The sequence below is a fragment of the Dipodomys spectabilis genome, unplaced genomic scaffold, assembly GCF_019054845.1.
Source record: "Dipodomys spectabilis isolate Male_0828 unplaced genomic scaffold, ASM1905484v1 ptg000235l, whole genome shotgun sequence".
Taxonomy (NCBI): Eukaryota; Metazoa; Chordata; class Mammalia; order Rodentia; family Heteromyidae; genus Dipodomys; species Dipodomys spectabilis.
In genome coordinates this window covers 3,422,247-3,441,999 of record NW_024870912.1, presented here as the reverse complement: position 1 = coordinate 3,441,999, position 19,753 = coordinate 3,422,247, and the positions used below count along the sequence as shown (strand labels likewise).

Genomic DNA, 19,753 nt, shown 5'->3' with positions numbered 1-19,753 from the left:
CCACCAATACCCCATGACCAATAGTCACCGGATGTTTAAGACTGTTGTTTAAGACTCTTTTAGTTTTAAAAAACCTGACAATTAAGAGCAAACCTGATGGCATCCATGGATCAGAAGTTGGTTTGGTCAAAGTGTTTACTTGCTCCCAGTTGAAGTCATCATCTTCAGATTGACTGTATCCACATGTGCTATATGGTTCATCAAAGACACAACCACCTACAATGTGAAAGAATAAAAAGTAATGTAAATAACAGTCAGATTCTGGAATAAGCTGTGGTGACTACAGGAGGCAACATACTTGCTTGATATCATATTAAGTTTGGCTTGACCTGTTTGAACGGGAAGCTCAGATCTGACCTTTATTGCACTTTTGCTAAGAATTGTAAACTCTCAAAAGTATGCCTTGTCCTTCCGTTATGTTATTTTGCTCTCCAAAAGGAATTCAATGGTGATAGAAGAAAATTGAAAGTAGAACATACGCAAATTTAAAACTGCATTTTCCAGATGTATAGGAATTGAGAAAATTCATCTTGCATCCAAAACTGTAATAGAACATCCTTAAGTATTCAATGCTTTCAATAAGAAAAAACACAGTATAATTTGTCAAAAAAAAGAAAATGCTTCCACAACAAAAATAGCACAATGTCAGAGAAAGAAAAGACACAATACAAACTACAGATAGTCAAAGTTTACAAACCATTTTCAAAGGACTGTACTAAATCTAACATAGAACAGGTTTCATTTTATGATTTTGGAAACTTGAGGTCTCAAAATTAAAAAAAGATAATACATTTATTTTATAGTCTATACGTTTTAAAGGCAATAATAATTTCAAGATTAAACATGTGGCAAATATCTGCTTAATTCTGGTACTAGAAATAAACTACTTAAAGGGACAACAAATAATAGAAAATGAAGAATATGCATAAAAGTTCAGCTGTTACAGCATCAACAGCATACAGCAATAATGATTTCAGGTTCCACCCTTCATTGTCTTAAATGTCTATGAGTTTGAATGATCATGGCATCAAATCTTTTGCCAAATATTTCCCATGGATAAAGTGCATGACTATATTGATCATAATAATGATTATGAAAATAAGCCACCCATTACATAATGGATATTTACTGTATAACCCAACACCTAATATGTTAATTATATTAAGTCAATATATTAATTGTGATTGCTTGCCAAAAAAGAGAAGTAGCATGGATGTCAAGAAAACATGAATGCAAATCTTATGAGATGTGTCTATACTCTCAAAGCAGGAAGATTGTGAGTTGAGGTCCACCCTGGGGCAGATAGAACCATGCAGGCCCACATGGTCTTTAGAGCAAGACTTTAATCTCTAATAATAATGATAATGATAATAATAATAGAAATAATTAAGTCGGATATGGCAGCATAGGCCTGTAATCCCAGATTCACTCAGAAGGAAGAGACAGTAAGATCATATTTTGAAACTAGCCTAGACAAAGCTGTCAAGACCCCTATATCAAAAAAGAAAAAAAATGCAAAAAGATTAGGGATGTGGCTCAATTAGAGTGCCTGTCTAACAAGTTCAAGGCCTTGAATTCAAATTTAAGTATCATAAACAATAAACAACAAAAATAATTCTACAAACTAAGAATATTTAATACTATGCATTCAATGTATGATGAAACTAATGGGTGTGTATTCCCAAAGGGAACACAGATATCAGAAGTCAAAAGTGTAACTCAACCCTACATTCTCCCAGAGAGCCAGTTACATTCCTAACAGATAAGATAAGGGATTAAAGTCAGAACTTTGTAAAGTGCACCTACCATATAAAAAATTCCCCTTAAGATGTCTCGTGATTTCCCTTCCCTTCCCTGCTTCAGATAAACGTATATACAAAATGGTGAGACAAAGGACAAATGGGTAACTAATGCAACAGGGATATACACAAGACAATATGCTGGAAATTATCTGTACAACATGGAGGAGGGTGGGGAAAGAGGGAGAAAAATGAGGGAAGGGGTAACAAGTTAGACAAGAAATGTAATCACTACCTTACTTATATAACTGTAACCCCTCAGTACATTACCTTGACAATAAAATAAAAGATTTCTAGCCATTTGGAGGTGAGGGGGAGTCTCATGCTTGACTGCTAGAGATGTATACCCATTTATCTTATCTTTATTCACTTTGGTAACAGTGAACCTCTCTGCTCCTATACATGAGGATCCTATACATGAGAACTATCATGCTCTTAAGTCTTCACTTCTCAAGATAAAACATCCTGTTCTCTCTTCAATCCCACCTACTAGAACATTTATGACCCATCACTTACTGGCAGGTATTGTCACTGGTCCCAAAGAATAGAACTCAGCACTGGAATCAGAAATAATGTAGGCCCTAGCCTTGACCTCTTGCTCTGCTGACAGCCCAGGGAACTGCTGAGAGCATGAGACCCATCCACCATTTCTATATCACTACTCTTCAGCGGTTTCTCCTTTTTTGTCCACTCTTCCCTACTAAATCCATCTTGTTGCCTGTGGAGAGCTTGTGGAATCCTGACCCTGCTATTCAGGTATTAGCCATCTTACTAGATTCATGTCTCAGATTGAACAAATATTCCTAATCAGAAAAGGCAAAATCCCAAACACTCTCAAATCTTAAACTTCTTAAACATCTCCCATATGACACATGGAAAATTCTGTACCCTCCCTCATGTTGATGGGTCAAGATCAAAATGAACAAACACTAAAACACTGCATCGATATTCATTCAGGCTATATGTAGAAGGAATACATGATACAAATGAATTACATTTTTTAGACTTTACTAAAATCCCCACAATATCAAATTTTATATATATATATATATATATATATATATATATATATTTCATTATAAAAACAATTTCAAAATCCAAAGTATTTCTGGCCCCAAACCTTTGGAAAACTTGTATCTGCCAATTTCATGAGGGGCTGTCTACATTTGTCTCTACATGTCAATAAATGTTCATCAAGGGAGAGACAAGGAACTCTAGGCTATTCTAAGTAGTCTCTCTCAGCTTTCTGCCTTTGTCTTGCTAACCAATTCTAGTTACAGGCCCAAAATCAGTGCACTATCTTCTGGAACACTTTGAACCATTCTGGTCACAATTAAATTTTCCCCAGGGAAAAGAAATCTCATTATAAAAGATACAGGATTAAATTCAACATTTCACCTTGACAAAAATGGTCATTTATATCTCCCTCTTACTGAATTTTCAACAAGTATAGGAGCAAAGTGGATTTATTGAGTTTATAATGCTAATGGCTTTCCAATATGGGGTAAGAAATGTCAGAACTGTGTGCAAACATTTATGAGAATTTTTTCCTTGGATGCAAACTCTATTTAAAGGTAGAGAACAGTTTCAGCACTGAAGGGATAAGCCTAAACAGCAGTGGCACAAATAACAGTAAAAATGAATAAAATAATAATCAATTTTGACAGAACTGACCCCCCAGGGGAGACACACACAGCATGCTGATGAAGCCCTGTAGCATCAGCTTAAACAGCTAGTATTTGGGGCGGCCTCATAAGCCAGGCCAGGCTGGTGCATGACTAGATTTACAAAATGACTGCTGGCACTGAAAATGCACACAGGTACCCAGGCAAGAACATGTGTGGCTGACAGCAAACCCCAAAGACCCATACAATGCCAACACAAGGATATCATTTTCTCATTTCACAGAGCTGTTTTTATCACTTGAAAGGAAACATAAAATGTATAATATGGCTCTTTCTGTACCCAGTATGATATGAAGCCCCTCCAAAGTGAGCTGATTGTACTATGAATTTCTGATGGCCCTAGAATATATTCCCCCTGCATAATCATCTTTATTAGTGAGCCCCCCCCAAGACAGGAAAGATGGCTTACAGAACTAAAATAAGTTGGGGACTTATTAAGATAGTAAATGTGGTTTATTGAGCTAAAATAAGGATGAGCTTAAAGGAAATGATGTCAGTTCTGAAACAACCAATTAAAGAGAGAACTATTAAGCTTCTGGCTTTCCAAGTAGCTTTAAGTAGCAGCAATATGTACAAGTCAAACACCCCCAGGTATTTTTCATAAAATATGAATATTTTATGGACATATATCTGGAAGCTCATGGGCAGCAGAGGAATTCTGTTCAAAAGCAATACTGCATCTAAGTTACATGGGTATTCCCTAGAGTGGCCATACCTAATAAATGCTTCCTTTATAAATGCACAATGAAATCCTCATAAATCTATGCAGAATCTGGTTGCAACAATTTTGCCTGAAAGTTTTTTTTTTAACAAAGTATAATGTAATATCCATTCAAACAATGAAAAACATGTTGATACAGTTCCATACACCATCTAGCCTGGTTCTGGTAGATCCCAAGATAACACAGCTGCAAAATGTGACTAAATCACTGAACACATTCACTTTTTATTGTAGTTAAAAAGTATAAGCCAGTTAAATGTTAATGAAGTCTCTGCAAATCATGACTCTCCAGCTCTTTTTTTTATCCTGGCAATAATTAGATAGCAAGGCTAGCTGTCTATAAAGGTCATTCCTGATTTATGAAAATAAAATATTATCATTTGCATACTGAAGAGAATTTCTTTCTTTTTACTTAACAGCAATGACTGTTCACCAGGAGTAGTATGAAACCATTAAGTTATAAGGTAAAATAGAAGATGGCTTTGCATCAGGTACTATGGGATAACCCCTATAGTATCAGCTACTCTAGATACAGAAACCTGGAGAATGTTTGAAACTGGTCCCAAATAAAAACACCCTCCCCCCCCCCCCCCCGGCAAAAGTAAAAATAGGGCTGTGGAAGTAGAAGTGGCTCAAGTAGTAGAGTGCCTTCCCAGTAAATACTAGGCTTTGAGTTCACATCTCAATGTTGTGTGTGTATGGGGGGGGGGGGGGGACCAGAAAGAAGGCATCCCAAAGAGAACCTTCTAGACATTTCATATAAGCATTCTATGTACTTCTGAAGCTCTAGGTCTATAAAGGAGACATTAGAAAACAAATTGACAGGGATTAGAATTCACTATTTAAGGTCCTATCTTAAAATTTTCTTTCTAATTGTGAGCCATGGATATGCCATATATATGCAAAGGTATATGCACAGTGTAGAAACAAAACTTGTTTCATCCTGCTCTTAATTTTATAAAAGGCAGCTCTAGATCTAAAAAAAGTCTGATGTCAACACCTTTAAAAGTTGCTAGCTTTATATATCCTTTAAAGTTTTAGGATGAGAGCCGTTATCAGGGACTGATTATTTAGCTTGAAGTTGTTAACCAATACTCAATGGGCAAGAGCACTAATAAGATAGAGAGCAACCACATGGGGGGATGGCAGCCATAGTCTGAATAAAGGACAATACAGTTAATACTTTATTCTTTACAACTAATGAAAGACTTTGTATGGATATGTTAGACTGCAAGAACTCACTGCATGAGGAAAATCATACAAACGTATGTGTATGGATTATCTCATCTAGTTTTCTTTAAAACTCTGGAGACAAGCATCCATATATGTGTAGCAGTCATCAACTTTAAATCCACTTTCCATCATTTGCTTTGTGAAAATGTGCCCTTTATCTATATTTCCTGTCCCAGAGAGCAGAAAACTCCACTTCCTGGATAGAAAGTCTGAGACTCGGTAGGAAGGACAACCTGCCTCAGCAAAGTAGCAGAGCCCTCAGTAGCAGAGCTGCAGGTACTTGCTCTTCATCTGACCCCTCCAGTAAACATAGATTTTTCCCTGATCCCCTCCATGGTTTTGTAGCAAAGAAATCCAGTGGAGTATCTCCTTTTAATAGCTTGTACTATACTTCAAGTCTCCCTCCAAGTCCTATAGTGATTTCTTTTATTGCAGCCCAGCCTTGGACACCAGCCTAGAAAGGTCTCCTGCGTGGCTCAATGTTTTCCCTGAGGGTAGTGGCTGCTCTACTCATCTCTGTTATTTTTAGAGCTCTTAGTAGCTCATGTTAGCCAATCCCAGCTATTCTAATCTCCCACTTTAGGTATACAATATTTTTTGTATTTAATTTTCTCTATTTGAGTTACTATGTTATATCATCCTTCTGATTGGATGCTGATCAATACACTTCTATTTTTTACAAACAGCACTTTATAGTGGTGGATACTGGATCAACAGTCATGATACTCAATGTGTATCTGTGGAAATGGAACTAGGTAACTTGAAGACATGGGTAGGGGTGGGACAGATGGCAAAGAGAGTAACAGGAGGGATGATCAAGATGCATTGTACTCACAAATTGATTTACTATCCCCCGAGTTGAATTGAAACCCCTTTACACACATAATTTTTAAAATAGAAGAATTTTTTTTAAACCTTACCTAAAGTTCCACAAGTTTCAGTGCATGCTCAGGAGTTCCAACAAGGTCTGCATCCAAAGCTCTTTCTAGTCTGTATATTTTTACTCACCCCTATAAAGCCAGCAAATAATAAACCAACTGAAAAGAGAACTGCACAATAAACAAGTGCAGTTTGTAAGAAGCCAGGGAGAATGATCAAATGTTAATTTCATAAACTTGTAACTTAAACACACATCTTGAATGGTTTTTGCCTTAAAGAGGTTAAATTGACTTATACACTCCAGTAATCATTCTGATTATTGCAATTATAGTCCATTTAAAGTTATTTTGTAAAAAATCTGTAATACTCCTTGAGGAATTCTCCAGAACATTTTTCTTATTTGTTCTAAATACAGAATGACCCCATTTAAGGCATCCCTTATCAAATGAATAAAGTATTAAATGAATCTCTTCATACAGAAAATAGATTTTAAAATAGTATGAAAGTATCCCCTCAAATAACTAATATCCTGTGTTCCATTTTCCTAACATACATGAAGTCTTAAGCAGTCCAATCCACTTATCTCAAATTTTAAGACTCTGTAAGATAAATGGCTGTAAGTTATACGATTCAAAGAACAAACAGAAAGTGAGCTATAATAGACATAATTTTTTAAGAGTAAAAGAAAAAAAACCCTATACCAACAACATGCTAGAGTCTCTACTTTCTTCCTTTAAATCACACTGACATCTACATTTAATTGCCTGCCAAGCAATAAAAGTCTATAATGTCTCTTAAACTTTGAGTGTGCTGGTGATGTTTAGTGAATCAGACACTAAGCATTATAGAAATGCTCTTGTACATAATTTAATCTAGCAAGTAGTTTTTCCACATTGCAGAGGCATTAAAATAGCTAATGCTATCTCTGTTGTAAAAAGTGCTATTTACCCATGGATATATCCCATAGAATACAAAGGAAATGAGTTGTCTTGTTCCAAAGGTTTCTGTGGCTTATTACACTTACCATATACTTCACATCAATCTACAGATTCTTAACGTGTATAAAGGCTAGATTACAACAAATACCCATGTATTTTTCATATTGATGTTAAAATCTGTTTTTGTAATGAGTAATGGTTTTATTTCTAAACACAGTTCAGACACAGACAAAGTTAAGAGACTTAACTATCTCTGTTTTTACATATACTAATTAAGTACCTAATGAGGCTACTACTGGATTTAATTAAACCACTCACATGAATTCCCCTTGTAATTAGAATATACCTGAACTTAACTTAAGCTCTTGGGTCATGCACCAAAATTCCAAAAACCTTAACTGTAAAAACTAGGAATATGACTTAGAAATAAAATAATGAAGAATCTTCCATACCTAGGGGTACAATAAGATTTCTTGTACCCTGAGTCCTACAAAAGAGCAGTAATTCTCAAAGTGGATTTCTGAGCTACTTGGATATCCCAGGACCGTGTTAACAGTGCAAATGGTCCAGCCTGACCCCCAAACTCCCAATCAGACTCTCTGAAGGTGAAGCCTCACAAGCTCGACTTTACAAGCCTCTAGTGACTATGATGCACACTAATGTTTGCTAACCACTATTCCAGACTGACCTATTTAACTAGAATCTTCTGGGAGCAGCCCCAGGAATTTGTGATTTTAAAAAGATGTCCCAGAATAATCTAATCATTGACCTATTTTAGAAACAGTGTTGTAGATCAGTGGTTTCAAGCTGTTTTAAGAAGACATCTATACTTTTCAGGCAGAGAGGTATGTCTCAGTAAAAGAGTATGTTTATCTACCATGTATGAGGCTCTGGGCTTAATCCCTACCATGAAAGAAGAAAAATAAAAGACCCTTTACCAGTTTTTTATAAAGGCCTGCCTTACTATTTATAAATTTTATACACACTAGTTGTGACAACACATACAGAGTTAAATTTTTAAAGCATTATTAGGAAAAACATTCATATGCATTGAAGTCCAAATGTTCTCTCTCTCTCTCTCGCTCTCTCTCTCTCTCTCTCTCTCTCTCTCACACACACACACACACACACACACACACAGAGTATTCCTCAAAGCAAGTAAGAAGGAACTCTTTTGAAGGTGATAACTTTATATAACAATACTTCAGTTGTAATTATATTAGAGGTGAATAAGGAGAACAGAGACCATGCCTAGATCTAAGTGTTTAATTTGTGGATCTAATTTCCTGCTAAGAAACCCCTGATCGAGCTAGGAATGTAGCTTAGTGGTAGAGTGCTTTCCTAGCATGCATGAAGCCCTGAGTTCGATTCCTCGGTATCACATAAACAAAAAAAGCCTGAAGTGGTGCTGTGGTTCAAGTGGTAGAGTACTAGCCTTGAGCAAAAGAAGCTCAGGGACAGTGCCTAAGCCCTGAGTTCAAGCCCAGGACTCACCAAAAAAAGAAAAAAGAAACCCCTGATCTGTCATGTTTCTCCTAAATGGAACTACTCAATGAGAGAGAGATTCTACTCAGAAAATGATCCTGGTTACTGGTCAGTGATACCCATGAATTAATATAAAGCAAAATTTCATTTAATGCCCAGGAACACTCCTGCTGGCCTAATATGATTTGCAAATCTGTCTTCCAATGATTGTATTAGCATAAAATCATGATCTGTGACAGCTAATAAAACAAACTCCTGAATTCACCAGTTAGCCATGAAGCCAAACCATGCTATTCAGCTTATAGTAGCCAGCCAATTATTCACAACTGTGGGGCTGATCAAACTAAGCTCAGCTAAATGCATATTCCTCACTGAACTTGTATACCCATTACCCTCATTAAGTAGAATCAAATTAAAAGGAAGAAGTAAACATCACTTCATACATCTTCTTAGTAAAACATTCAACCCAATCCCTTTCATTAGGAGAACGGTAAGCCAAACACGTGGGAACTTGTATAGCTGCCTACAATGAATTGGGACCAGAGGCCTGGGATAAATATGCTGTCCTGGATCCATCAGTTAAGTGTGACTTGCTCACTGTGTTAGAAGGTATAAGCAGGCTTATACCAAAAGATACATTGAACTTACACTATTTCAAGGATGAAAAGGGAAGTGTGTGATAAAGAAGCCACTGTTTTTAGTCCAGGAGACAAGACAAATAAATACCCCAGATGGGCTAGAACCAAAAAGGAGAAAGGTGACCTGCTCCTCTTTTCTACCCTTCCAAAAGCTAGTCTCTGTTATTTCACCCTTATGACTCTCTCAGCATAGCATCTCAATGGGGAAAGAATAATTCTCAGGTCTAAAAATCTGAATTTTGACTAATACCTGATTTTGAGCTCAAATGAGAAAAGAACACTCTCTTTCAACAGAAAGAGCCCTTGGAGGGGCTCCGTTGAAATGCCTGAGGAAGTGTGCTGATCTTCAACCTAGAAGTTCCCAAAGAGTTTTCAAGGCTAACTGTGACCATGGGCAAATCCAAGGACCTCTGTCCTACAGCATTTATAATTCCTTAACAACACTTATCACTTATCTCCCAGGATAATGGGGAAAGATGAACCTGGTGCATGCCAAAGTGTAGTTATTGATAGAAGATAAGATTGGTGTCAATGAAACTCACAGCTTTTTGGCCCATGGGACCTTTGAAACAGAAAGTAAAGCAATAAGATTTTCCTACTTAGCTATTTTGTCTTTATGGATAGAAGTACCTTCCTCTTCACCTAACGTTTTACATCACAATAACTTCCTAAATGTTAGTCCCATCAGCCTCTCATCCTCCCCATGTAACAATTTCAGTTTTAGCCCATATCCCCACTTGATTTGATCCATTCTATCATGTTTTTCTTCTCTAGTATTTCTCACACATGCTAAGCAAGATGGATTTTATAAATACACAGCTGACTGTGCTCTCATTCCCAATGGAATAAGGTTCAATTTTTATCCTATGATATGGGTTGTTTTTCAGGTTTGAACCCTGACTACCTTTTTATCTTTTCTTGCCACCACTTCCAAGTTTATAAGAATAATCCCCAGCTATCCAAAGATTCAGCACCCAAAGACAGTATTGCTCACGTCACTAATCGCTCATGCAGTCACACTGCACCTACTGAACAACAACTTGAGTCTAGTTTGAAAACTATTCAAGGCATAAAGTAAAAGCCACTCTTTCCTATGCATCATCATTACAAACAACTTAGGGGTTCCTGACATCCTTATAGTACTATAGGGCAACTGGGGTATGTTCATCTTCTCTGCTGTCCTATGAAATCCCTGGACCAGCATAATCTTCTGTTCAACTTTCTAGCTCTGTTTTCAACCCTTGAAAAGTGCTAAATATTCAGTAAACAGCTACACGATTTAGAATTTTTAAAGATTGTTATGATCAAGGTAAGAATATAAAACACTGTTCTCTTTGTTTAGAAAGGCAATGAACACAATTCACAAATTATGTGGCTACACCAACAGAAGAAGATGCATTGACTCTAGAGTTCTTACCTTTTTGGATATGACTGGTGGCATCTCCTGATGTCTCACAGCCCCATTCCTCCTAAGGACTTATGTGCCAGGCAATTGCTCAGGCAGGGGAAGAAAAGGACGTACTAAAAGATCAGAGGTTGAAAAAGTTCTTCTCCTCAAGGAAAACAACTTGAGGGACACAGGAAGTTAAAAGGACTAATATGGAAGTTCTGTAGGTCCCGCCCCGCCCAAAAAAAAGAGAACAAAAACTCATCTTGGAGTTATCTTCTTAAATGGTCCACATAAAAAGAAAATTGGAGAGTCAGCTACTGGATGTAAGAATCTACTAAGATACTCATGGCTATTCTCAGAATCTGCATAATGAGGTTACTATTTGGCAGATCTCAGCATAAGTGAACAGAACACACAGAGACAGTATATGTACCACACCAAAGCTCTGCTTTAAAACCTCAACCAGACATAATTTGGCTTTAGATTTAAAATATGAAAAGAATGTTAATGACTACATATATTTTTCAAGTTTATGAAACATAAATACAGTGAATACTCGGCATCAAATTTTGGCATTTAGGCTATGAAGCATGCTTTGCAAAAAAAAAAAAAAAAAACCTGTTATCTAATTTTAAAAGCAGAGTGCTATATTACATGCAAAATTTTCCAAGCTGAAAGCAATACTTACCAAGTACAAAAAAATTATGTATACCTTTTCCTTTTAGTAACTTGATTTGACCAATTAGTTACTCAAATATAGGGAACTAATAACATTAACCCTTCTGTAGGTCAACATAGCTGAAGTGTCCTTCCAGTTCTAATTGAGTGTTTTCTCACTATCCTATTCACCTGTAAGGATGTAATTACCACTTACTATAAAGAAAAACAAGCCAAGAAAGAATGATCATGTATCAAGTGGCAAAAGGTCTTGGCTCTCCCTCTACCTATATATGGCTCTGGACAAGGTAACCAGATGGCATAGTAGATATAATAATGTATACTTGCCACTAAAGAGACTAAAGAAAAATTCTAACCCTGCCCACTTAAAGGCTTCCTTCATATTTTCATGTATAAAAACTGTCTAATTTAAAAAATGGTGTAAAGGCCTTAGTGGTGGGGTAGCAATGCTTGTGATCCTAGTTACTTGGAAGGCATATATAGGAATATGAGTCATTGTCAGCCCATGAAAAAATTAGCAAGACTCTAGCTCAAAGCAAGATGTGATGGTCAAAGCCTGTAATGCCAACAATAAGGAAGGTGGAAATAAAAAGATCATGATCTAGAGCCAGACCAAGAAAAACAATGCAACTATTTAGATAAAAAGCAAAACTGAGACCATAAAAAGGGCTGGCGTGTTCCCTCAAATGACAGATTCTCAGCCTAGCAAACATAAGCCTAAAGTTCAAACCATATTCGTGCCATAATGCAAAAAGCATATAAGGGTATTTTTGTATATGTGCATGCATTTATATATATACAGTGTAAGACATATGTAAAACATATGTTTTACATATGTCTTACACTGTATATATTTACCTTCCTGCTTACATACTTATTCATTTACTTACCTGTTTACATATTTACTCATTTGTCTGGCTATCTTATCTATGGATCAATATAGGCAAATACTGCATTTCTTCCCCTTGGCCCTTGGTTTTTTTTTAATTTATTTTTTATTGTGAAAATACTGTACAGAGGGGTTACAATTACATGGGCAAGATAATGAGTACATTTCTTATCAAGCATTGTAGCCTCCTCCTTTGTTTCCCCTTCCTGGCCCTTGGTTTTTGTCTATAGAATAGCATGAAAGAATTAGATCATTGTTATGTTTGTTTATTTTTAACTGGGAATTGAACCTAGGGCCTTTCATATATTGAACAAATCTTCTGCCACTTAAGCTATCACTCAGTCCAGTCTGAGTGTAATTCTACACTTTATTATACATGGCCTAGAGATATCTCCATCTCTCCTTCCTCACTATTTACTCTTTCTCTGATGGTGGTTGTTCATTTTTTTTTTTTAGACAGGGTCTACTTGTATAGTTCAGCCTGACCTCACAATTCTCCTACCTCAATCTCTTAAGTGCTGAAACTACAGGCATCTATTTCCATACCCAGCTTCAGATGTTTCCGTTTTAGGGAGAAACTCAGAACTACACCATAGCTAAACGGGTACTCTATCACTGAGCCATGCCTCTGGCCCTTTTTTATACTTGTTATTGAGATACGGTCATGATCTTGCTTCCTTCTTTAGGTACATACCAAGGCAATAATCTCTCTATTTGAGGCTTCCTGGTATAACCAGGATAACAGGTGTGAGATCCAGCTCTCCATAAGGAAGAAATTTTGAAAATACTCCCAAGTAGCTAGGATTACAGTTGTAACTAGCACCCAGCTTCAGTTTGTCTTTTTTTAAAATAAGTATTTTATTGTGAAAATAGTGTACAGAGGGGTACAATTACATGGGCAAGGTAATGAGTGCATTTCTTATCAAGCATTGTTGCCTCCTCCTTTGTTTCCCCTTCCCATCTCCTCCCCCACTGCCACCCCCTCACCACCACCACCCCCGCCCCAAAGATGTATAGTTCATTTTTGACATAACATCTTGTACATCTTATTGGTGTAATGGGTCCACCTGTATCCTTATTTAAACAATTTGTTTTTTTCCCTTCCCCTCCACAAATTATACCAACATCAAATACAGTGAAAACAGGGGTTATACCGTGTGGGAGGGACATACAAAGCAACAAAGAAATATCTTATGTTAGACACAATAGCAAGAAAGAAAAACGCTCTTTTATCTTACAGTTAGTTGTCACCAGATTGGCTATTTTAACAGTATCTAGCCTAGTGTGTGCATCCTATGAATAAAGAACAATATTAACTGGGCTTAACCAAAAATAATTCTTCATGAGGCCATGAATTTCTAGAGAAAGCTTCCCAGGCCATCTCAACATTTGGAATATTAAGATCAACAAACCAATATGGTACTCAGGAAGCCATAACCACAGCTAAATTTATCTACTGATACCTCTACCTTGGCCATTTCTGGGAAACGGGAAAGAGAGTTCCTGTGCTCTAGTTGCCGCATTCCATTTGCAGGCTGGATTTATCAATATAAACATTATGTTCCTTCTGCTCTAGGACTGGGGGAAGTGAGGAACTATACCATCACTTTTCAGCAATACACTTGACAGAAACTTGAGTGACAACAAGTTACATTTACCTCAGTTTTTCCCGCATGCTCTATCGGTTTTTGGAAGATGTTTGTAACAGAAATATAGGCCTGATTTTAACCATAGGAGAACAAAATGTGGCACCATTACTAACATTTCTCAATAAATATCTTCATTCTACTTCACATTTATATAATTCCATATATAGAATTTTAAAAATAAAGTGTGAGTAAAACAAAAGAGCTTATTAGGACAGGAAAAAATGTAGACTTGAATTGTGTCGTGGAAAGTGAAATGTTTTTCAGCTGCACAGCTAAACCATTAGATCCATTAAACACTAAGAAATCAACATAAACATAATCCTTACAAATAGTGTATTATTCTCCACTTCCTTGCAAGTTCTTGAAAACCTAACTAATTCTCACAAATCATTTCCTTATAGCTTCCAGTCTTCTGGTTTCCTGGCATGGCTGTCATTCTTTGTTACGTACTCTCTTCTGAGCTCAGTGTTCCTGGTACTGGGATAGGAGTAGTGCTTATAGACCGACCCTCTTGAGCTAGATATAACCTGTATCTCCCCAACATAAATGTATATGTGTACACACTTTATGATTCCTTGCTTACAATGTACTCAGAGACAATTCAGCTTTTACTCAAAGGGCAGTTCATTTGCTTCCTGTGTCAGGTTTGCTGGGATCCTTTATTACCACACACATCTTGAGCCTTACTCTAGATTTATTTACAAGATGGGATAGTATGCATGTGGAAACCAGAGTATGGAATGTAGGGCATGCACCTTGCCTTGCATACAAGGCTCTGAGGCATTTCTGGATAGTAATGCTTTCTCATGCCCTGAGACTCAGAAAGTTACTGACCTCTCTGTTCCTTAGTGTTAGCCCTTTACTCTTACTCTCATACATAGTACAATGGGCATTTGCACACTCAGCCCCCAACAATACAGTGGCACCCAAAACTTGCTACAGAAATCGTACCTGCTACCAAATGCTCAGGAGTCACTCTTACCTGTACTAAGGCTAAAGGATATCCAATATATTCGTTCACACAGAATCTAAAACCATGTCATCTTACATGCTAAATCTAAAAAGGTTGTTATATGATGCACAAAGTATTCTATAAATATGGAAACTATCACTGAAGATATTACCTGACTTATCAAAAACAATCCAGGCAACATCTACTTTCTTCTAATCTACACCAGGCCAACGTTCAGTGTGGGAAAAGGCATCAAAGTATCCTGACTCTGACTCTAATCAGAATACAGGACATGTACATGACCAAATACAGTTCAATACAATGCCAAGAAGAGAACATGTAGCAGAAGTTATGCAGAGGCTATTTCAGATTAGAAAGAACAAGGGATGATTCACAAAGAAGAAAATATTTAAACTGCAGCTGAAAAATTGGATAAACTTTTGAGGCACAGAACATTCCAGAGAGCATAAATAGGGAATATATGACAGGGACATTACGTATGCATGAAATAAAAGTTTACTACAGCAAAATAATATCAAAGAATAGCTGGAGAACTGAATGCAAATGTGTTTGGGAGCAATACAGTGCTGGGTGACAGTCCATCCAGCAGAAATGGGCTCTTCACACTGTTCTATCATGATTCCATTCAGCCCATTACAAAAAGGGTAACGATATCCTCCCCTCTTACAGAAAAGGAACAAAATCACAATGGTATTACTCACCTTAGGCAACACAGAGTGGGAGGAACAAGACTTGACACTTGGTAGCTTAGTCCCTAAGAGTCAAATTTCCTAAAAATATAATTGTTGATAATCACAGAAGAATAATGTACTGTTTTGGTTAGCTATTTACTTTCTAAGTGAACTGTACCTAATTGAAAGGGCCATAAGATGTCACCTTTGAATTCTACAGTCAAAAAACATGGTCACCTCAATACCACTGATGATCCTTTAGACAATTATTAAGTGAAGAACTGAAAGAAACAGAAAGGAGTTAATGAAGAAAAGCATAATGAGGCTCTGTGGTAGAATGCTTTCTGAGCATTCATAAGGCTGTAGGTTCTATGCTAATACCAGAAAAAAAAAAGAAAAGAAATGAAAAAATCAAGAAAGACACAAAGAAACAAGACGAATTTCAGATACCAGAGAAAGTTGACTGCTAGGATTGACTATCAATAATTCTGCGAACAAATCAATCCTGTATGAACAAAATCATCCCGTTTCTAACATATTTACAAGGTGATTTTTTTTGTTGCTTTGTATGTCCCTCCCCCATGGTATAACTCATGTTTTCACTGTATTTAATGTTGGTATAATTTGTGGAGGGGAAGGGAAAAAACAAATTGTTTAAATAGGGATACAGGTTTGACCAATTGCACCAATGAGACGTACAAGACGCTATGTCTAAAAATGAACTTTATAACTTTGGCATGGGGTGGGAGCGGGGATATGGGGGTAGGGGGTGGGGAGATGGGAAGGGATTGGAAGCGGAAACAAAAGAGGAGGCAACAATGCTTGATAAGAAATATACTCATTATCTTGTTCATGTAACTGTAACCCCTCTGTACAGTATTTTCACACTATAAAAACTCATTAATTTTTTTGTAAAAAAACAAAAGCAAGAACACTTGGAGAGGCAATAGGCTGCTTGAGGCCAAGGGTTGACTGCTCATTTGATTTCCAATTCACATCAGAAGCCAAAATGGACAAAACTAAGCTAACACAGAAAGCAGACACAATGAATCATCTAGAATGTACAGTGTACAGCTCCTTGGTAAGAGTATTTATTACCTAGCATTCACCAATCCAGGAGTTGGACCCCTCATCTCAAAAGAAAAAAAGAGAAACAAAGTATGAACGTTTGGCAAGGGTGCTTGGAGATCAAAATCTCTCTTCAAAATGAAAAAGAAATGCTAATGGACCCAGCTTACAATTGCCATGCTAGAGAGGAAATTAATATCAAAGCTTGACTGGAATGGCAGCTACTGCTCCTCACAGCACAATAATACAATATGTCTGACCCAACAGTGTAGAGAAGTATAGGAATCTGATAGGACAGAGGAAATGAAAACAAATCTTACAAAAAAAACTCATTGATGAACAGAGCTGTGCAACTTATTATTGGACAAGGGCAAGTCTAGGAGTGCACGTGCTTGTCTTAAAAAGGATATAATTTTAGAAGCCCCTAGCACAAGGCTCTCCCCATCAGGCTCTTGTAGTTCAAACCTCCTATATTAGCCACCCACACAGTATAAAGTAAAAATTTGAGGAAAAACAGTAACTATGATGCCCCAAAACAACAGTTTTTAAAGACAAAATTTTGGAAATGAAAGACAAACCCGATTATGGCCATGACATTTAAGAAAAGTACAAGGAAATGGAGACAGAATAATTTGTCATTTTATTTCAAGTCTATTTAAAACACACAGCAAAAACTAAGATTATTTTATGTGTTCTCAAAACCTACTGTGTAAACTTTGGACCTATAAAGCATTTTAAGAATAGAGACGCAGAAACACAACAAATCAAAGAAAGATTGGACAAATGGGACGGCATGAAATTGCAGAGCTTCTGCATGGCAAAGGACATAGCTAGCAAGATCAATAGAAAGCCCACAGATTGGGAGAAGATCTTCACTAGCCACACAACCGACAAGGGTCTCATATCTAAAATATACCTGGAACTCAAAAAATTAAATCCCCCAACAACAAATCTTCAAAGAAACAACTGCCCAATAAATAAGTAGGTTAAAGACTTGAAGAGAAACTTCTCTGAAGAGGAAAGAAGGATGGCCAATAGACAATGAAGAAATGCTCAACCTCTCTAGCCATAAAAGAAATACAAATCAAAACGACATTGCTCCATTTGTTAGGAAATGGAAAGACTTGGAAATAATTATATTAAGTGAAGTAAGCCAGGCCCAAAGAAACATAGGTCCCATGATTTCCCTTATTTGCAATAACTAGTACAAGTAGAAATGGTCAGATAAGTTGGTCTAGGAGAAGTAGAAATGGTCAGATAAGTTGATGTTAGGTGAAATGAACCCCAAGATAAGGACTCAAATATTTTTTCTTTCTTGCTATTGTTTCCAACATATTTATAAGATATTTCTTTGCTGCTTTGTATGTCCCTCCCCCATGGTATAAGCCCTGTTTTCACTATATTTGATGTTGGTATAATTTAGGGAGGGGAAGGGAAAAAACAAATTGTTTAAATAGGGATACAGGTGGACCCACTGCACCAATGATGTTATGTCAATAAACGAACTTTACGACTTTCAGTGGGGGGGCTCCTAGGGGAGGAAGAAGGGAGATGGGAAGGGATGGGAAGGGGAAACAAAGGAGGAGGCAACAATGCTTGATAGGAAATGTACTCATTTCCTTGCTCATGTAATTGTAACCCTCTGTATGGTATTTTCACAATAAATAATAAAAAAAGAAAAAGTATTCTTCTTCATGAATCAAACATGTATTTCTTTTTCTTTTTTTTTTTTTTAATTTAATTTTATTTTATTTGAGAACATACTGTACAGAGGGGTTACAATTACATGGGCAGGATAATGCATACATTTCTTACCAAGCATTGCAGCCTCCTCCTTTGTTTACCCTTCACCTCCCTTCCCAGCCTCCCCCCTTCAAACATGTATTTCTTGACCAAAGCAGGGAGGCCTTCCTTGTCTACATGCCAAGATGTTGTCCCTCTTCTCACTGTGGCCCTCCTCCACATTATACAAAAAAATGGGCTGATTCAACAAATCCAATTCTTGAAAAAATCTCAAAATGAAAAATCTATCACTTTGGTATTGCAAAGTGTCCAAAATCCTTTCTCCCAGCTTGTTAAAATATATAATAACTATAAACATTTACAATGGACCCTGAGCTTGTTCTTTTTTATTCTTAATTCTTTTTTTAAATTTTGTTATTAAGTAGTTGAATAAAGGGGTTACAATGACATAAGTAAGGCTGAATACAAAGTTTCTTGACAATGTCATCTCTTCCTTCATTCTCCCCCAATTTCTCTGCTTCTTGGTCTTAACTCATTATAACTTAGTAGCCACTAATCGAACCTTTCCCATCCCTACCTTCCTATATTCACTAGCCTGTTTCAGACCACCTTTCCACTCTAAGCTTCAAGAGTTCAATCATTTTAGAGTCAACATATGAGTAAATTCATATAATACATATCTGTGCCTGACTTATTTCACTTATCATAGTAGTATCCACTTTCATCCCTTTAGCCACAAATAATTTCATTATTTTTTTGACTGACTGGTATTATGTACACATATGCCACATTGTTTTATACATCCATTCATTGATGGAAACATGGTGTCTCCATTTTTTGACTATTGTCAGTAGTGCTATAATGAACATAGGAGTACAGCTATCTCCCTGATAAATTGATTTTTATTTGTTTGGATATGTACTGAGGGAGAGGATTGCTGGATAGTATGATAGTGCTACTTTAGCTTTTTTAAGTTACTCCATACTAACTTCCATAATGGTTGAACTAATATGCCTAGCAACAGTCTACACCACTTTTTTTCTCCACCACTACCTAGCACTTACATCTCTTGTCTTATTGATTATAGCCTTTCTTCCTTGGATAAGGAATATCTCATAGTGATTTGATTTGCATTTTCCTGAAGATTAGTGACATTAAAATTTTTTCACATTGGACATTTGCATGTCTTTCTTTAAGAAATGTCTATTTAGATCTATGGTCATTTTTAATTGGGCTACTGGTTTGTTTTAAGTTCCTTATAGATTTTTGAATCTAATACTTCATCAGATGTACAGTTTGCAAATAGTTTCTTCT

The 19,753-nt window shown here is 36.6% G+C and overlaps 1 protein-coding gene across 4 annotated transcripts in view; it reads right to left on the bottom strand.

Annotated features, from left to right (window-relative positions):
* Ptprm (protein tyrosine phosphatase receptor type M) overlaps positions 1-19,753 on the bottom strand; it is an 845,793-nt gene that overhangs the window by 658,917 nt on the left and 167,123 nt on the right. For all 4 annotated transcript variants that reach the window (XM_042699184.1, XM_042699185.1, XM_042699186.1 and 1 more), the window contains exon 2: positions 94-216. In XM_042699184.1, coding sequence (XP_042555118.1) covers positions 94-216 — 123 coding nt within the window. The remainder of the gene's footprint in view (positions 1-93; positions 217-19,753) is intronic.